Source organism: Chaetodon auriga, chromosome 6, assembly GCF_051107435.1.
Source record: "Chaetodon auriga isolate fChaAug3 chromosome 6, fChaAug3.hap1, whole genome shotgun sequence".
NCBI lineage: Eukaryota > Metazoa > Chordata > Actinopteri > Chaetodontiformes > Chaetodontidae > Chaetodon > Chaetodon auriga.
In genome coordinates this window covers 13785187-13803550 of record NC_135079.1, presented here as the reverse complement: position 1 = coordinate 13803550, position 18364 = coordinate 13785187, and the positions used below count along the sequence as shown (strand labels likewise).

The window sequence follows — 18364 nt, the reverse complement described above, 5'->3', positions numbered from 1 at the left end:
TCATCAACAATTTTGATAAGTCATTTATGAAGAAACATGTCAAACATTGTCAAACATTCACCAGTTGTAGCTTCTCAAATGTGAGGAGTTGCTGCTTTGATATTTTTTGAAATATGTTTGGGTTTTGTGAAGGGAACTAAGAATTTTAATGAGACAGCATTCAGTGACTATTAATTTATTATTGGAAACTGTATTCCTCATATACGGTGAATTGTACATTTCAGCTTGCCTGTGGAGAGATTTTTTATTTTCAGCTGAACTTTTGTGCGCCGACTAATAGACTACGTCTAAGTGTACAAAGTGAACATCGTCTCTATTTTCTCTATAATTAGTGCAAATTATAGAGTGCTCTCTGCAAAACATATTGAAAATTATTGTGAAATCATGGACCCATAAAATAAAGTGTTGCCAAAGAATTAGCAGATTACTCAGTAATGATAATCATTAGTTGTATTCCTACTCGGATGTATTGTGCTCACTTGCTCGCCCTCTGCCTCCTTCCTTCAGGTACCAAATAGAAAGCGTGCTGCTATATGAATGCTGCCGCCTCCTTGGCAGCCTCTTCATAATCCCGTACTGTCTGAGAGCTCAGCAGAGTACAGTGAGGCCCCGCAGCAGTGAGCTAGTTAGGATAGCAGATAGCTGTTGTGGTGCAGCAGACTGTATAGGATACACACACACAACTCCTCTGAGAGGGGTCAGGGCAGAGTAATAGTAGCTCTAATCAAACCACCACAAGACAAAGCCGTACTTAGAAATTTGGCCATGGAAAAAGGCCTGGAGCCAGAGCCAGCACTTTGATGGCTTTCTTTTAAGTGGTAGCTAAAGGATATGGTCTCCTGTTTCCTGTGTTTGCTCCGTCTCGCTGTGTGTGTGTGATTGATGGCTCATTGATTGAGCAGCATGCTCCCATTCCCTCTCTCAGCCAGCTATCTATTCCCCTGGCTGTCTGTAGCCAGCCGGCCCAGCACCGGCTGTTCGAAAGTATGCGAGTGTGCGCACATTCGTGTTTGTCTAAGTGCATTCTGTAGGAAATCAGTGATCGAGCAGGTGTGGATCCTCCTCTCACTCTGGCCATTTGTCACAGTCTCGTTGTTCAAACGTAAGGACTAGATAATGTGTAACTCAGAGCACATTCAGGCTCAGGCAATATTAACATGAGTTCATGACACTTAGTTAAGATAATACTGTATTAAGAATTCAGATGTTACAAAGGGGTCTTTGTGTCATCATCTGCTTGGCTTTTGGTGCAGTTAAAAACTGGAATCACAAGTATCCTCTGTCACCAGGCGTAGTAATTTTTTTTCTGAACCAGTTCCAGAGCTGCAGCAGTGCTACCGTGGAACAGTAAATATAGCCTGAGGCCCTCCATTTGTTACAGTTTATGATGTGCAATTTGGCGGCTTTCAGACCAGTAATAGTTAACAAGACATTTATGAAATAACTGCAACAAATGGCTGCATCTGGGGACAGCAGGGATACGGGGCTGGTTCTCAAGTAAATATAGAACCGGCTCCTCCTGCGATTGCAGCGTGTGCAGTTGGTGCAGTGTCCTCTTTCCACAGGTTCCCACACGTATGACAGAGGAACAGAGTGATCTCTTAAGAATGGCATTAAACTGATGGAAAGTGATCTGTTTTGGGGAAACCCTCCGGCTGAATGAAACCGAGCTGGAGGAACGATAGTAAGTCTGAAATGTTATTATGAGCAAAGGATCCGACTTTGAGAACAGATGAAGATTGTTTTGCAGCACTCTGTGGAGCATATGCTGTATTTTAGATGTGTTTTTTTGTGTGTGAGAGTGTGTGTGCGTGCACTACTGGTTGAATAAACGCAGTAGAAGAAGAATCTTTGTGTTCAGAAAATCCTCCCTGTTTAAAGCTAAACTTTGCCCACATTGATTATTCATCAACCATTTATGAGATATCATAGATTTGGGGTCATAACAAGGCAAACAGACTGGTGTTTACGTTCCCAGAGGATGTGTGTAACATGTCTGCAGTGCAGCGTGCCTTCCTCGCAAGGCTCAGGCCCCCTGTTGGTGCTCAAATACTGTTGCAGCCCGGTCCGTTGAGTTGTGTGAGGTCTGTAACGACAGGAAGACAAAGGCATATTTTTCTGAGCAGGGGGCACCGAGGTGGGTGGTAGTGTTGTGTGCCCCCCCCCCCCATCTATGTCCCAAGTGAAGGAGAAAGTTGTCTGTGGCCTCGAGAGAAGAGAAAGAGAGGGGGGGGGGGATGTGGCCCACTGTTTTCAAACTGTGTCTTTATGTCTCCCCTGACTGTGAGTGTGCCACAGCATTTCACAATGGAGGCCATTGTTTGTTTGGGGGAGAAAGCGTGGGTATTTTGTTTCAATCATTTCTCGAAGTCTTATGTTTGACACGGTGGGGGCTTAGCACTTCCTGTGGTTGGAGGCAGACTTGTTCTCTGTGCCCATTTCCCTCCCTCTCTACTGGCATCTGTCCTCTCTGCCCTCTGTGTCGTCCTTTGAATGCTCTAATTTACTGTATGTTCACACCTGTGGAGTCTCTCAATGATGAGGCTGCTACTTTTTGGATTATCTTCATAGTAGGGCAAGCTAGATGGGAGGGAGTTTAGAGCTATTTTGCTCTGTCATGCTGGCCTGGGGTGATGGTCTGGTCTTTGTGGAGCCCACGCAGAGCTGATCTGCTCCTTCTCCATCTGCCCCATCTGTACTCCCGACTGCAGCCCCCTTGATTCCTCCCTCGATGCGATGAGACATTTCACCTCTCCTGCGCACGCCGACTCCTCTGTAATCCGACTAAGAGCTAATCTCTCATAGAGGGATGTGATGATCCTGGGCCGAACACTGCAACTGATCGTGGCAGAGCAGAGGAGGGTCAGCTGACTGGCGGACTGACATACACATACAGTTTTGTCACCTTCTCTCCATCCTTCACCTCCAACCTCATCAGACATGGCACACCTGTCTGGCTCAGGGATCGATCCCTGTGACTGAGGCCTCCCCCAAACAGCCGCATCCCTCTGCTACATATCTGTTTAAATGCACTGGATAAATAGAGGGTCTGATTTCTCTTGTTCTTCCAGCACATATTTTCTATATTAAGCACTTATTTCTCAATGCCCTTCCTAGGGTCTCTTTCTCTCTGTGTGCTTTTCTCCCTTTCCCCGTGAGCATCCTTTTGTTTCATTACTGGAGACATATCACAGTGCAACCCAGCTGGTAATTTAGTGAGCTGTCTGCTCAAATGTCAAAACTAGACTTTCACAATAACATATTATGAAGCACCAACCAAACCTCCTCACTTGGCTTGTGTTGATTAAGGATGGCTTGCTTGAGTTTTAGAGCCTGAAAAAGAAAATCATAGCATATGTGCAGCGTGTTTATATTTGTGTGTGTGTGTGTGTGTGTGTGTGTGTGTGTGTGTGAGCGCTCCTTCCTTCCCTCTCTCTTCCCTCCTCCTGAACAAGAGTGGTCATGTAAGTTGCTGAGGTCCCTAAAAGGGGCAAATGAAGCTGTGTGTGTGTGTGTGTGTGTGTGTGTGTGTGTGTGTGTGTGTGTGTGTGTGTGTGTGTGTGAGAGAGAGAGAGAGAGAGAGAGAGAAACGGTCTGGTTGAATGTAGAGAAAGAGAGGAGGAGGAATAACTGAACTCTCCGCCCACCGTGAAAAGAGGAGGTGAAATATGGGGATAGAACCATGATGTCACTGGCAGCCAATGGGAAGTGTGGGCTGGGGACTGTTTAAGGCCCGTCAGCTGTCCTGCTCCATCCACATCGTCTGCCCTCTTCTGCTGTTGGTACAGTGAGGCCAGGCACGGCTTTATCCATAGTCTGCCCCAACTCTTGCCTTTGGCCTCTAGCCTCTGACCCGTGACCCATGTGCCTGTCCTTGGCTCATATACTTACTCACGCCCGGTCTCCTTTGCTGTTGAGCCCAGCTCTCTGTGGTTGATACTGTTGCTGATTTCCCCTCGAAACCCTGTCTCTAAACTAAATATGGTGGAGATTAGATAGGAGACTGAAGTCCGTCACTCCCATGGTTTCCTCTCTGTATCATGACTGTACTGCTTGTGTTTGAGACCAGAAGTGAATTGGAGACTTGCGTCATGGTAAACTGTGATTAACATCAAAACTTAGGTTGAAGCTCAGGTGCTGCGTCTGTACCGAGCCTGTGAGTGAAACTTGCTGAAGGTGACATAACCCCCAATTTGAGACTTGTAAACAGTGACGTTTTTACACTCCGCTGCACAGACTTTGTGCAACTGCCATATTTGGTGCTGTTGTTACCCAATTACTAATGAGGACATGCTATAATGAGTTCACTGTTTACTGCACTGTGATGGCTTTTTAGTGTAATTGGTGCCTTTACATTTACATGGTAACCCACACCAGCTGTTTCTCACCTCCAAGCACTTGGAGTTACGGAGATTTGCAGTCAGGGTCACAAGAAGAAAAACACCAAAAGTAAAGACAAAAAAGTACAAAAATGTTTCCTGTATACACAAAGTCTACAGAACACAGTAACAATACAACAGAACAATCTCTAAAATGCTAAATTGCATGTGCAGATTAAGCAGGGTTATTGCATAGTGAACAAAGGAGTTTTTTCTCCTGTTGCAGGAACACGCATTTAAATGAAAGGATCAAGAGAAAAATCAGCTCATTGTTAAATGCTGCCAAACATTTCCCATGATTGGTCCTCTTTGGCCTTATCAGTGTGCAAACATGACACAAAGCCACCAGTAAGTGCCTTTATTCTTGTGTGCTGTTCAGCTGTCCATGAAGTACCTGCAAACTGCAAGTGTTTAAAGGACCAGCGTGTAGGATTTAGTGACATCTAGGGGTGAGGTTTCAGATCGCAACATGGTGGACTCTGTGGAAGAGGACCCACTCCCTCTGTCGATATAAAGAGTTCATTCTAAGGTAACCAAAACGCGATTCATGTTTCAGGTGATTTTACACTAATCAAACAACATATTTCTGCCAATAGATCCCCTTAAATCCTACACATTGGTCCTTTAACCCCCTGACTGGATAGGAAATTGGTAAAACAAGCAAGAGGTTTGTATATTTATATAGAAAAGGTAAACCCCTGACAGGCTTCTTTCATGTAAAATGAAGCTTTGTATACAACAGCTACTGGATCAATACAATACCGCTTTACTGTGATACCATCTGGGACTGTGGTATCTTATCAGACCAGTACACTTTAGGACTAAAGTCTCTCCAGTTGGAGAGAATAGTCTCAGTGTTGCTTCGTAACAGATGTTAACTCTGGGCACAACTGTCCCTGCTGAACCCGCAGCTTGTCCTTTTTAAAGAACGAGTGCAGCCTCACAAAAAGGATACTGTGTGTACCCTCAAGAAACTCACTGTGAAAATGAAATTAAGTGGAGGAACAAGGAAACCCTAAATCCAGATGTCATATTTGAAGTGGCTAATAGGACTGCACAGAACGTCAGGCTCCACTGAGGTGGCAGACACTGAGGCGTATATCCCAAAGAGAAGAGGGAGATGCACTGGAGAAATGGGCTGAGCAATGGCATTTCACCGCAGTCTGTCTGTGTGTGCCAGCAACCAGCCACTGTCATCTGAAAGACAAGGAAACTGCAGTCAGACATACAGACAGAGACTGCAATGTAAGCTACTGTGTACACACACACACACATAGAAAATGTAAACAAACTGAACCATAATTTCAGGATTTACTGTCCGCCGGCTATCTGCTCAGTAATTGACTAATGGCCCTCTCAGTGTTTGCGAAGCGCTCCATATTAACCTGGTGTGAAGGCCCGCAATCAATGCAAACTTATCCCCATTAGCTTTTTAGCTCAAGGCAAATGTTGGTGTGCTTAATCGGGATTAGGGCCTCCTTGAAGTCAATGTGAAATGAAGATGTGTCATTTTGAATCCAGACGTCGTGCCAGCAGGGAGAATGTATGCCGGACGACGTGCCAGGATGAAGTCTGGGCACCGTGTGCTGCGAAGCTGCAGATGGTCATCTACAGAAATAGGCCTTGGCACCAGAGCCACTACTATTCTGATGCTCTGATGATGATAGGCTTGTACCAAGTTTGGGTATGGAGTAAAAATGTTACACAAAGTACTGCACTTGGTCGCTTGCAACATTTCACAGGTACTATAATTCAAGAGTCAGATTTTTTATTTTTTTTTAAAGCCAAGGTGTTTGTTGAAGTGCTGTGCAATCAGTTTGAATGTGTTGCGAATCAACATTGGTCCATATGGCGGCAGGTTCTCTCTGGGTAGCTGCCTGTCTGGGGACAGGTGGGTACACAGCCAGGTGTTAGGCTGTGCCTGCAAACATCCAGCACCTGAGCCAAATGAAGCAGTAAGTTGTTCATTTTCTGTGTACACTTTGTTATGTTTCTCTCTGGTGTTGCGTGGTACAGCTTGTGTTTTTGATGGATACCATGCACAGTTTATACAAGTAACCAAGCATTAGTCTTGAATGGTTGTCTCCCTCACATTCACAAGAGGGATTAGAGTGCAGCGCGTAGGAGGCTGAAGGGGTGTGAGGGCTTGACATGCTCTCACTAACCCCAACCAGTCACCCAGCTAGCAAAACAACCAGCCAGCACAACTCGCCAGCCAGCCAGCCGGCACAGCACTGCCAGGAAACACAGTGTATTTGATGAAGCAGATCTGGGAAGTCAGGTATTTTTAGAAGCTACTTTTAGTGAGAGGAAACACCTCCAAATCTGTGAAGAAAGAAAAAAAAATGTTGCCTGAGTTCTCCCCGAAGTTGTTTTTCCCATACTAATGCCTACCTTAACATCTTACTTAGCTGTGCAGTCTGACACGTTCGGTGCCTGTGACTGACATGATGATTTCTGTGAATGCTGTTATTGAGCTTAACCAGAGGGCAGAAAACAACAGAAACATTAAACTGCAGTACTTTGATTTGCCCCTGCTGAATGAATTGACTGTCCCACTGATTGTTGTTCCTTCAAATGAGCAAATCAGCATCAGGAATGCAGTAGGTGATGTACTTACATGCCATCCATTGGGTAGTCACAGAAAAGCCATCTCTCTAATAATGCTTGATTTAGATGTGTTGTTCAAAGCTGAGTTGAAATGATTCTGTGCCTTACATGATAGTTTAATGAGCCCTTTTTTTTAAAAAACCCTCCAAATCTTGACAGCCACTGTGAACGAGTCCTATGAGTTAGTTGGAGAGTTGCCTACATTAATGAGGAAGATTGCCGCAGAGGCCCGTCTTTATGCTACAAATATGTGACTCCAGTTCATCCCTCTGTCAAGGGATGAACTGGGACTCTGGGACTTCGGTCTTACTAAATGTCCGGCCTACAGGGATTCAGAGGTTCAGCTTGGGCCCAGGCTAAGTTCTGGGGTTTGACCCCACTGGTCAGCTCCACACACTAACATCTGAATTCCCTGTGAAGTAGCTGTTTTTGAAAGGGAGTTTAGGGAGTTGATTTGCAGTCTGTTATGAACTTTCATGCCAAAATTCTTTATATATCTTCCTATTCTAATTAAGAGCTTTTGTTTTGTTATTGATTCGTCTGCAGATTGTCTTGATTAATCGAACAACTGATTTTAGAAAATTGTGGAAGATCCCCGATTTAAATTGCATGTTCTATGTGTGATATGTGATAAAGAAAAGCATCAGATCCTCAAATATGAGACGCTGGAATGAGCAAATATTTGACAGTTATGCTTGAAAAATGGCACAATATTAGAGTAGCTGCCAATTAATTTTCTGTCAGTCATCTAATCAAACAATCAGCCAATGCTTTCAGCTATACATGAGTTACTAGGATGTCGACAGGATACAGTGTTTATATACCTCAGAGGTGTGCTTAATATTAATGTATCCCTGCCTATTATCATATGGTCTTATGGTGGCTAATACTTGATAATGACTTGCAATGATTTATGCTGATATCAGAGCATTTGTGTACTTTGTACTTGTCAACGTTTCAGTAAATGCCAGTTAACATGGATCTTCTTACTCACTTTTTCCACCGTTTTAATGCATCCTTAATCGCTTTCAGACCATCCTCTTCCTCTTCAGTGATAAAAGCCCAAAATGCTCTCACATGTGACGGTGCTGCATACCTGTGTCCTGTTAGTAAGTGCAATCAACAACAAAGCAACAACAACAGCAGCTGCAGAGTGAGCAGAGGCCTGGGGGTAGAAGGAACGGTGTGTGTGTGTGTGTGTGTGTGTGTGTGTGTGTGTGTGTGTGTGTGTGTGTGTGTGTGTGTGTGTGTGTGTGTGTGTGTGTGTGTGTGTGTGTGTGTGTGTGTGTGTTGTGACTGAATGCGAGTGAGGGGAAATGCCACGCATGCCTGAACACACAGACCAGCACATAGTTGTGTGAAAAACACATTGCTGGTCTTTAGTGGGCATGGGAGTGGAAGAGACCCAGAAACACTGGGACAGGGAGGAATGGGCTCACACACACCTTTGTGCGCAGGACTGAACAGAGATTTAGCCAAGCTTTCCTGAGCCAGCTGTCTGCATGAGAAAATCACATCATGACGCTGTGCAGTGTTCCCCCCCTGAAAAAAATCCCTCTGATCAGCAGAACGGGCGATCTTGCCGAACATGCGCGGCCAGACACACTCTGTCTGAAAAGGTGAAAAACACCACTTTAGATTAGATCAGTCCATCCCGGCACTTGAGACTCTATCGCTGTAGCAGTAAGACAGCACTGGAATCTCTGATGCGGTTTGTCTTTGGCTGTGAGTGGAGGAAGCATCCTCTCTCTGGCCGTCTGGGCTGATGTGGTTTAAACAAGTGTCTGGAGTGATCCACTGGGGGCTCCCAGGGAGGATCGGGTTGCCGGATGAGGATGTGGCCTGATGGAGCTAAGGGAGCTGGGGGGGTCGGCCTGCGATCTGGGCTGCAGCAGCAGCCCCTGATAGGCCTGCCGTCTGCTACTGTACTCCTGTTCGGCTACCTTAGTGTCTGCTACTGCTCTCAGCTCTGGTAACCTGAGCTCACCGGCTCTGACTCTGCACAGAGTGGGAGGCTTCACATCCCCACAGTGCAGTGGATTACTGTAGTTTGCGGTAGAGTGAATGCTGTGGTAAATGGAGGTGATGTAGAGATAAATTTAATCATGTCCTAATGGAGCTATGGCCCCATTTATATTGTGGAGCAAGGGCAGGCGGTGTGATAGACAATTAACATACAGCTCCTACAGCAGCCGCCTTCAAAATCGTCCAGTCATCATGCACACATCATGTCCCATCATGCAAGATTCAATAAAAGCAGCATTTTATCCTGGCTGTATTTCTACTCTTGTGTTAAACTAAGCTGTTTTTAAATTCTCAGTCAGTTGAAATATTTCTTGCTGCAGAAAAACCTTAACGTGACTTTCATCCTGGTGTCCTTACAGCTCAGTCATGTCTTGTTTTTTAGCTGATGTTCAGTCAAGGGTCAGCGCTATTTACAGGAATAATGCCACTAAGGCTTGTTGTTGAGTGAGCTACGTCCGTTCAGGTTTTCCCCCGAACTTATGGTTTCTCCAAATCTGTGGAAAAGCCATGCTTAATCACTATGGTTACGACTCCCCCTCCCAACGCCTGCTCAAGAGAGGACTTGTTTACCATCTCTGCTCCAGACTCAATAACATGTCAATCATCAGGATTAGAACCGCCCCTGCCCACCTGCTATTGGTCCAGCAGATAGCTCCCAGTTTAACCCCCACCCTCCTCTTTCCCGACACCCTCCTCCCTGCCGTCCCTCCCCTCGAGCCCCACTGTGAATAATGAATGATTTCCCAACTGTCTGTCACGCTTCCTACTTATCTTCAGTGACACAGGGAAAACATACTGCGCTTTGATATGTTCCGAAGAATGAAATATTTCATCTTTCATTAGTCATTTTTGTGTTTCACCACGGCTGACACCTATGATTGGTTAGGGAAAATCACATCAGCTTACCGAACTTTTCGTTTTCGCACCATACGTCAGAGGTGGCAGTGGCCTGCTGGCAGTAAACGTGTCACCGGCCTCCCAATGTAAACAGTGTAGTAGTCTACTTACGCAGCGTGCTCTCTGGCGAACGCGACATGACTCGCATTTAGATGAGGAGCATTGGTGCACTGCAATCCTCTTCCTCTCAGGCACCGGCGATTTTATTCAATAAAGTAATGCCATTTGTCTGAGAATCCGACTTTGAACCCTCTCACCCTTCCTCATACCAATCGCTTGTGCACGCGCACACACACACACACACACACACACACACACACACACACACACACACGCACACACACACACATACAGACCCTTCTCCAGGCAGACAGTGTTGAAATCTAGCCATCTTATCAGATCGAAGCTGCTTTTTTTGTCAATACAGGCTGTGTGGAAACGGAGGGGTAAGGCATGGCTGAAGGGTTCTGGGTCACATGACCTTACCCCTTCTTGCCCGCTGCACTCTAAGAAGGCAACGCCAGCCTGATGGAGGAATATATTTTATGCTTTCCGTCTCTTGTGCTCTGCTGCAGGCTCATATCTTTTTTTTTTTTTTTTTTGCTCTGAAAGTGACTCTTGCGTGTTATTTTATTTATTTTTTAATTATATCTTCCTCTTTTCTTATCTCACATTAAACCTCATGTTGTAGCTGAGATAGCCTCCTCTCCTCAGGTTTCTGTAGCCATTCCCGAAGTTGTTATTGTGTTGTTGCAGCGGAACAAGGGATTAACATTCTCCCCCTTGAATCCTCTGCGGCCTGAAACATTCTGCAGATTCTTCACATAGTCCAGCGACTGGAGGATACCTTTAGAACAAAAAACAAACGGTACACAGCACTTGTCTGTCTCTCAGGCTTATTAGTGATGCGTCTTCCTTCCCCATGCGGCTCTATTTAACGGCAGTTGACGGGATGCACCAGCTGCTGAGAAGGAGTCACCTCAGTGCTGACTGTTGTCTCGTTTTCTATTGATGAAATGGTACCGGCCGCTCTACGTGTCGCAGTGCTCTGGTGAACAGCAGGGGCAGGCTGGTGGTTGGCTATGGTGTCTGACCTGACTGTGTTTGCTCAGGGAAAGAGCAGGAGGGAGGGGGGTTGTGTAACTACTGTATGAGAGGAGCAACATCATAAGCCTCCCTGCCCCCACTCTCGGCAGTTTGACTTATTTGACTCTGCAGCCTCAGATCATTGTCAAAGTTTTTCTTTCTGCACTTTGTTCTCTGCAGTTTTATCTTTCAACAATTCCTTGATTTAACACCCTATGTGCTGAAATAGGGTCAAATCACAGCCTACTGATGCTTCTGCTTTATTCCTGCTCGTATTAAACATCCACTCAGGGGACTACAAAGATGATGATGACGTACTTTAAGAGGAGCCCCTTGTTAGGTAGTCCCTTTCCTTTGAAGTAGTGGAAACCCACAATGCCCTGCATAGCTATGTGTAGAGAGCAGCAGCGTGGAAATAGGGCCGCATTAGGAGCATCTATAAATAGAGGATTGTATCCTTGATACCACGGGTTGTTTGGTCACACAGTGAAACCGGGTCGACTTATATGGATTTAAGGGAGCAGCTCCCTCTCCCTCCACTTTCTTCTGGCGGAAGGTATGCATGTTTGGAATTTCTCCTCATTGAGGAATCTGTTAAAATGATGCGGAAGGAAGGGACCTCCTCCAATAAGGCTCATTAGAGTTTGCCTTGGCTGCCCCCTTTTGGTAGTATTCCAAGAAAATTAAGCCTCGCTGATGTTTCTCCCCTTTTTTTTTCTCACTCTGCAAATGTGCAACACTGATCGGCCTGCTCTAACCACGCTAATGTCAGCATCATATTTCCAATCAAATCACAGCTGCCATCTGAGAACCTGTGTGTGTTGGCATTTGATGCTGTAGTTTTAAAAAAGACCTTTGCCATTTTCTTTGGACCAGATCCAGACTAGTTAGATACACTATTCATGAGGAAGCACAGAGCCAGTCAACTCCTGGTGTGCAGATCATAGTGTGAAGTTATACATAGCACAGCAAAGGCCATATAACTAAATACTCTTCTTACTCATGACATCATGAAGGTACCTTAACACGCAGCAACCACTGTGTAATTTCAAGGTCTGTGCTATTGGAAAACCGTTATTGGAAATTCCTGAGGTTCTAAAGATATTTTATCAGGTCTACTGAATGAGTTTTTTTTTTTTTTTTTTTTTTTTTGAGGACATAGCCAGAGGATTTCTGTTTTGTTTCTTTTTCTTTTGTCATAGAATCCTGAAGGAATTTTCCAAACAGACCACTTCACCTCTTCTGCACTATTAGATTTGACTGAATGTGAGAAAGAATGGCAAGTATTTGAGACGCTGTCAGGAGTGGGAAGAGTTCATTCCCCTTCCCTTGTGAAGCGAAACTGGAGTTGGCACTGTGGGGGAGTGTGTGTTCGCTCTGCAGCGTTGCCGTAGTGCACCGTCACGTTCTTAACCTACACAGATGTTTTGTAAAGCAACATGAAATATTCATCAAGAGATTTGCTCAGCAGCCAGCTTCATTCTTGTGACTGATTCACAAAGCGAACCGGCGATGCTCCGACACCCGCGTTTAATTTAAAAGCAAATAAACAAGCAGAGCTCCTTTTCCTCTTTCTCTCTGGCACACGCAAATATTCACATACCAACATGCATGTGCACGCACATGCCTCCTCGTTCTTCATCACGTTTGCTGCTGTAGAAGTGCTTGTTATGAGGATGGCTGAAATAATGACGCTGGTGACAATGAAGTCAAATTTGCAGTCTTGAAAAATGATAATAGCCCACATGAAAGAGAGTGGTGAAATGTGTGTTTTAGTGTACTTTTGTCTGAGTGTGTATGATTGTGTGTGTTTGCACATTTCCTTCCAGCTCTGGCTTTGCACCAGGAGGCGGTTGCTAAGGAACCAGGAGTGCTGTGCCTCTTATTTCAGTTCAGTTCAGTGTAGTTCAGTTCAGCTTTATTGCCCCTGTGGGGAAATTTGCTTTGCAGCAATAACAAAGAGCATAACAATAAATAGTAAACACTTAAGGCCTGAATACACAAACAAGTGCCTGTGTGTGTGTGTGGAAGGGGGGGGGGGGGTCTTGCTGCCTGCACAATTTCTTATTCAAATATGCAAAACAGCCTTTTTTTTTTCTTTGAATCAGAGTTACAGACAGATTTCTTATCTGTTACTCATTTGCCCGAAGAAACCTGAACCCTTGACTCAGTCTTTCCCACAGCAAGCCTTCATCTAGACAGAGACTTCTCAAACTGCCAACAATCATTAGCAAAAACACCTTGTCACCAGGCCTTTCACAATCATTCATACAAGCACAAACACGCACACACACACACACACACACACACACGCGCACACACCAGGTGCTTTTTCTATGGAGTGGACTCATTTGAAACTAGGACACTCCTGCCTGCAGTGTCTCAAGATTAGTTAACAGTGGGAATCATCTGCTTTCTTCACTCTACATCTGCTTTTTCAGAAGTGCCTCTCTATAAATAGGCTACAGTAAAAAGGCTTTTGAACATTAAAAACAGACACTTTCCATTTGCCATTTTCATCCGTGTCACTGTTAATTTAAGCGTGAGGCCGATGAGATTGTTAGAAGTAGCTGGTGATCTCATTTTCTGCTGTCTTATTACCTGAATGAGTACTTTGGTCTTCTCTGTGCCAAAGTTTGCATTTGGAAAGGCTTATTCTCGGGGGTTTGAGGCTGATACATTAATGGTCATTTTGTAAGCACTGTTAGATAAATCTGACAAACTGTCAGGATGCACAATTTGTCAAACGCACTATTTGTCCGTCCCAAGCTATGGGAAAATGCTGTGTGTTATTGATAACATATTGTTATGGGCTTTGGTTTCTCAGTGATGCTCAGTAAACAGAGGAGCTTCTATTATTCATGTTACTCAAGCTTAATTTGAAACACCCCACACAAGCGTTTTACTGTCGTTTTTTTTCCCCTCGCAGCCTGGAACGATGTACAGTAGTTCTTTCTTAGAAGCTGTAGTGATAGCGGGACTGAGAGCTTTGTTCAAGCTGCAATCGTCTTTTCTCCCATTGTAGAGGAACATTAACGAATGAGAAAATATGTGAGAATAGCTAAAGCTAATTCTACAGCCCTGCAATAAATCCCTTTATACTGCTCAGTTTTTGCTGAAACTACTTTAGAGAGGTGTTGATTCAACTTTATGGTCTTTTCGGAGGCTGCAGTTTGTGGTGCTACTGAGCGCACATACTCCTCTTTAACCTATTTGCTTTCTGGCCTGCTACCAAACAAGCTATTCTACATTTTGTGCATGCTGTTTAAATGACAATCTGTGCTGTATTCGCATTAGTTTTGTATCTTTTTGACCTTTGTCACCCTTGACTTTGTTGTAATAGCATCCCGCAGTGCAGACTGTTTACACCCTCCCAAAACTGACCTCTTCCCCATCTTTCTCTGTCTCCTCCAGTATGCCCAGATCACTGCAAGCTCGCCTGTACAGACAAGGGGGAGTGTTGCCACAGCCAGTGTCTTGGCAGCTGCACTGAACCCAACAATGACATGGCCTGCTCCGGCTGCCTCCACTACCACCACGAGGGTCGCTGTGTGCCAGACTGTCCCCCTGACACTTACAAGTTTGAGGGCTGGCGCTGCATCACCATGGACCTGTGCTCTCAAGTTCACCTGCCTGGTGACACTCACTTTGTTATCCACGGGGGAGAGTGCATGCCCGACTGCCCCTCTGGCTTCACACGCAACGAGACTAATCGGTAAGGACGTACCCTTCGCTTCTAGTTTAGGTCCTGATGATTTAGACGCCAGGTGACACTGAATGTGCAAAATATTTAAAGTGATCATTTTGCATCATGTCTAAGATTTGTTCTGTATTTGAACGGGATCGAGACCCAGAGCGAGCCAGAGCTCTTCCTATTTTTTCCTGGCTGATGTTTTTTTCTGAGAAAAGCAGAGTGGTTTCTCTTCAGCATTCACGGACACTAAAGGCACTTGTGTTCTCTGCGTACGACTGCATAAAGAATTTATTTGCATAAAGTATCCTTGAGCTGAACTTCACCTGACCTGGCCCGTCACAATTCCTCTTCTTAAAGTAGGTCTCAAAGCTGGAAGTGCTGGAGGTTTAGAGTATGTTGGACTATTAATGATTCAAGAGACTCACCTGACATTTCCTTTGTTCGACATTAACCCAGAATAAGAAAACTTCTTTGTGTGTGACTTTCCTCCCTGCTTTGCCTCGTCAATCCCCAAACTTTCCATGCAGACTCTGCTGCCGTTCAGTTTTTGGCCATACCACTGCTGTTTTGTCTCTGAGGTCAATACAGTGAGTCACTCTCTCACGAGTTCAGATCAGGGCCCATAAAAGATTAAACTCTCCGTGTGAGAGATGACCTTGTATCACATGCACTGAATTTATTTGCCTGAATCCATTGGAATGCTTGGGAGTTAAGGAGTGGACAAATGATTTTTGGGTGAGGAAGGAAAGTTCATGAAAGTGTTTTTCTCGCTCTTGTGACAGTTTTTATTCATGCCTCTTTCTTCTCATTCACTCCCTCCCTCTGCCTCTGCTGTGCACAGCATGTTGTGCAGTGCCTGCAATGGCCCGTGCGATAAGCCCTGCACGTCCCCAATCATTGACTCTGTGGACGCTGCTCAGTCCCTGAAGGACTGCACCGTCATCGAAGGCAATCTGGACATCAACATCCGCCGCGGAAGTGAGTGCTATTAACATCACATAAACTGTCATTTTTGCAGTGCAGCTTAGCTTAGTAGACCATGCTACTGCATACCACACTTCAGAGCTATAGTACACCGCAACCTCAGCGCCGACCACACAGATTATTCACGCTAGTAGCTCTATGGGTAACACTATTGAAGTACACATATTCACCATTAAATAGCAGCTTATTAACATGCATATTAGTAGCATATTGAGAGTCATTATAAAGCATTTGTTCATGCCTTATTCTGCATGACCGTATCCGACAATTACTTGGCCAGTAACCCTGGAATTGCTGCTTATTGATAGTAAGTAAGGATAATAAGTAAGATTAAGACTTAGTAAGTGCCTTATAATATGCTATGTTGCACTTGACTGCCCTGCAAATATTATGATTACTGAGACAGATAAAGAGCCTGGTGGTCTAAGCTGCTGGGATGCACAGTGAGGACCACCAAAACAACATTACATCTGCTTCCTGCACTCTAACCCAATTATCACATTATGCTATAATGCAGTTTATTTGCTCAGTTGACAGGGTGGCTCACAAGCTAATCTCCCCATATGATAAAGCTTATACAATGCAGTGCTCATTGGGATATTTGTGTTAAGAGCCGGTCTGGGTGTCATAGTAGCAGTCGAGGTCCCTGTGGATTTTTTTAACGTGGCGTTTATACACTGTGTTTATGTTTATCCCCTGTCCCCAGATAACATCGCGTCTGAGCTGGAGAGCTTCATGGGATTGATCCAGAGAGTGACGGGCTATGTGAAGATTCGACACTCCCACGCACTTGGCTCGCTGTCCTTCCTCAAGAGTCTGCGTTACATCAATGGGCAGGAACTCATCGACAAGTATGGCTTGTCTGTGCTGTTTGTCTGCACATTGTGCCTGTGAATGTGTGCATGCTTGTGTGCGGTGACTGAGTGAATTAGAGGACATGAGCTAACCACAGCCCTGCAGGGAGTTGCCACCAATGTGTCATTGAAGTTGCATTGATGTCAGAGTGACTTCTTGGTGAGTGGGTGTCTGCCCTGGATGGTGGAGGTGTACATTCATGTAAATTGACAAATCTAAAAATAACAGCGTCTCGGGACACTGTTTTCAGATATTGCAGTATCATTTTAAAAATGATGCCGACAGGCGAGATAAGGGAGTGTGGCTACAAGGCTGAATGGAAAGTCTCAGGTCCGTCAGCATCGCCTTTACTGTGGTATCAGCAGCAGTCTCAGATATGAGGGAAAGTTTTTTTGGTAATGGCCAACGGGGTCATGGGAAATCCTGTCGCCCTTCTTGTTGTCATTTCTCCCAGGGTAAAGTTTCACCCGGAGGAATGCTGTTGAGGATGGCAGACATTCCCTTCGCTCTGGAGGTGTTCTGCTGCAGTTACTTGGGCTGCTGGAGCTCAGCGCTGTTTCTGTTTCACATACAAACTCAGGCTCATTGTCAGAGAGACACACAAACCTGAGCGCCAGCTATGTCCCCCTCTGTTAGCGCTTTACGCTGCCACCAGGTGGCAAAACGTTTTAACCACATTTCTGACACCTTCAGATTCTATGACACATGTACAATAAAAATGAAAGAAACTTGTTGCTCCTCTCTGTGAGGTGGTTCTAACCTCCTCTTCATCTCCTTCCATTGTCAGCATGTATTCGTTCTCCGCCATCAACAACCAGCATCTACAGTACCTGTGGGACTGGAATCAGCACAACCTGACTATCCTGAACGGACGACTCTTCTTTCGTCTGAACCCTAAACTCTGCATGTCTGAAATCCACAAGATGTGGGATAAGACGGGCATAACTGTGAAGCCAGAGGAGGGTGACTTCCGTAACAACGGCGAAAGAGCCAGCTGTGAGTATTTTCTCATGAACTTTGGCAGGTTGATCTACATTTTTGTTACAAGTGATCTTAAAAGAAGAAACATCTTTGAGTTATTTCAGTCATTCGGCTTGTGAGGACATGAACAAAGCCGCAATGTGTCGTTTAATGTTTGTATGTGTGTCTCATTGAGAGTCCTGCTCCGTCACAACAGGTGAAAGTCATATCTTGAAGATCAAGTCGAACATCACATCAAGCCACACGATCAGGATGACATGGGAGCGCTACCAGCCGCCGGGCTACAGGGACCTTATCAGCTTCATAGTCTACTACAAGGAGTCGTGAGTGCTCATTAACTAACTCTCTTTTTCCCCCTCTCTAACACACAGTCATGAGGCAGAGTGGGTAGAAGTGATTTTTTTTGTACAAAAAACACTTCTCTTTTGAGCCTGTTTCTTTAAAGTCAGAACTTCTCAAAATCAGAGCTATTTTATGGAAAAACAAAATCTTAGATCATCATATCTGTCTGGTTTTGCATATTTTATCCCAATACAAACCGTGAGCAATTCACGTTGCTGCCAACCATTTTCCAGCTTTGAGCTTTTGGATTCATTTCCTGCCTTTGAGGCATTCTGATTTCAGATGACCAATAGAAGAATTCCTCTAATGGAAAACAACCAAATTCACAACATCATGTTCACAGCATCCATGTCTGCTTATTGTTTAAGATCTGGGTTTGATTACCTGTCACATTTTCTTGTTGAACTGGTTCAAAGCAAAGAAAACGGCTGCCTTGAAGGTAAATAATCACTCAAAAATTGTAAAATACACAAGATTACTAAATAATGAGCTAAAATATGTGAAACCTTTG

At 44.8% G+C, this 18364-nt stretch overlaps 1 protein-coding gene across 2 annotated transcripts in view; it reads left to right on the top strand.

The window, feature by feature from the left end:
• The window catches only part of igf1ra (insulin-like growth factor 1a receptor), a 79133-nt gene that overhangs the window by 39777 nt on the left and 20992 nt on the right, over positions 1–18364 (top strand). For both annotated transcript variants that reach the window (XM_076732966.1, XM_076732967.1), the window contains exons 3-7: positions 14412–14712; positions 15533–15669; positions 16382–16526; positions 17318–17526; positions 17708–17834. In XM_076732966.1, coding sequence (XP_076589081.1) covers positions 14412–14712; positions 15533–15669; positions 16382–16526; positions 17318–17526; positions 17708–17834 — 919 coding nt within the window. The remainder of the gene's footprint in view (positions 1–14411; positions 14713–15532; positions 15670–16381; positions 16527–17317; positions 17527–17707; positions 17835–18364) is intronic.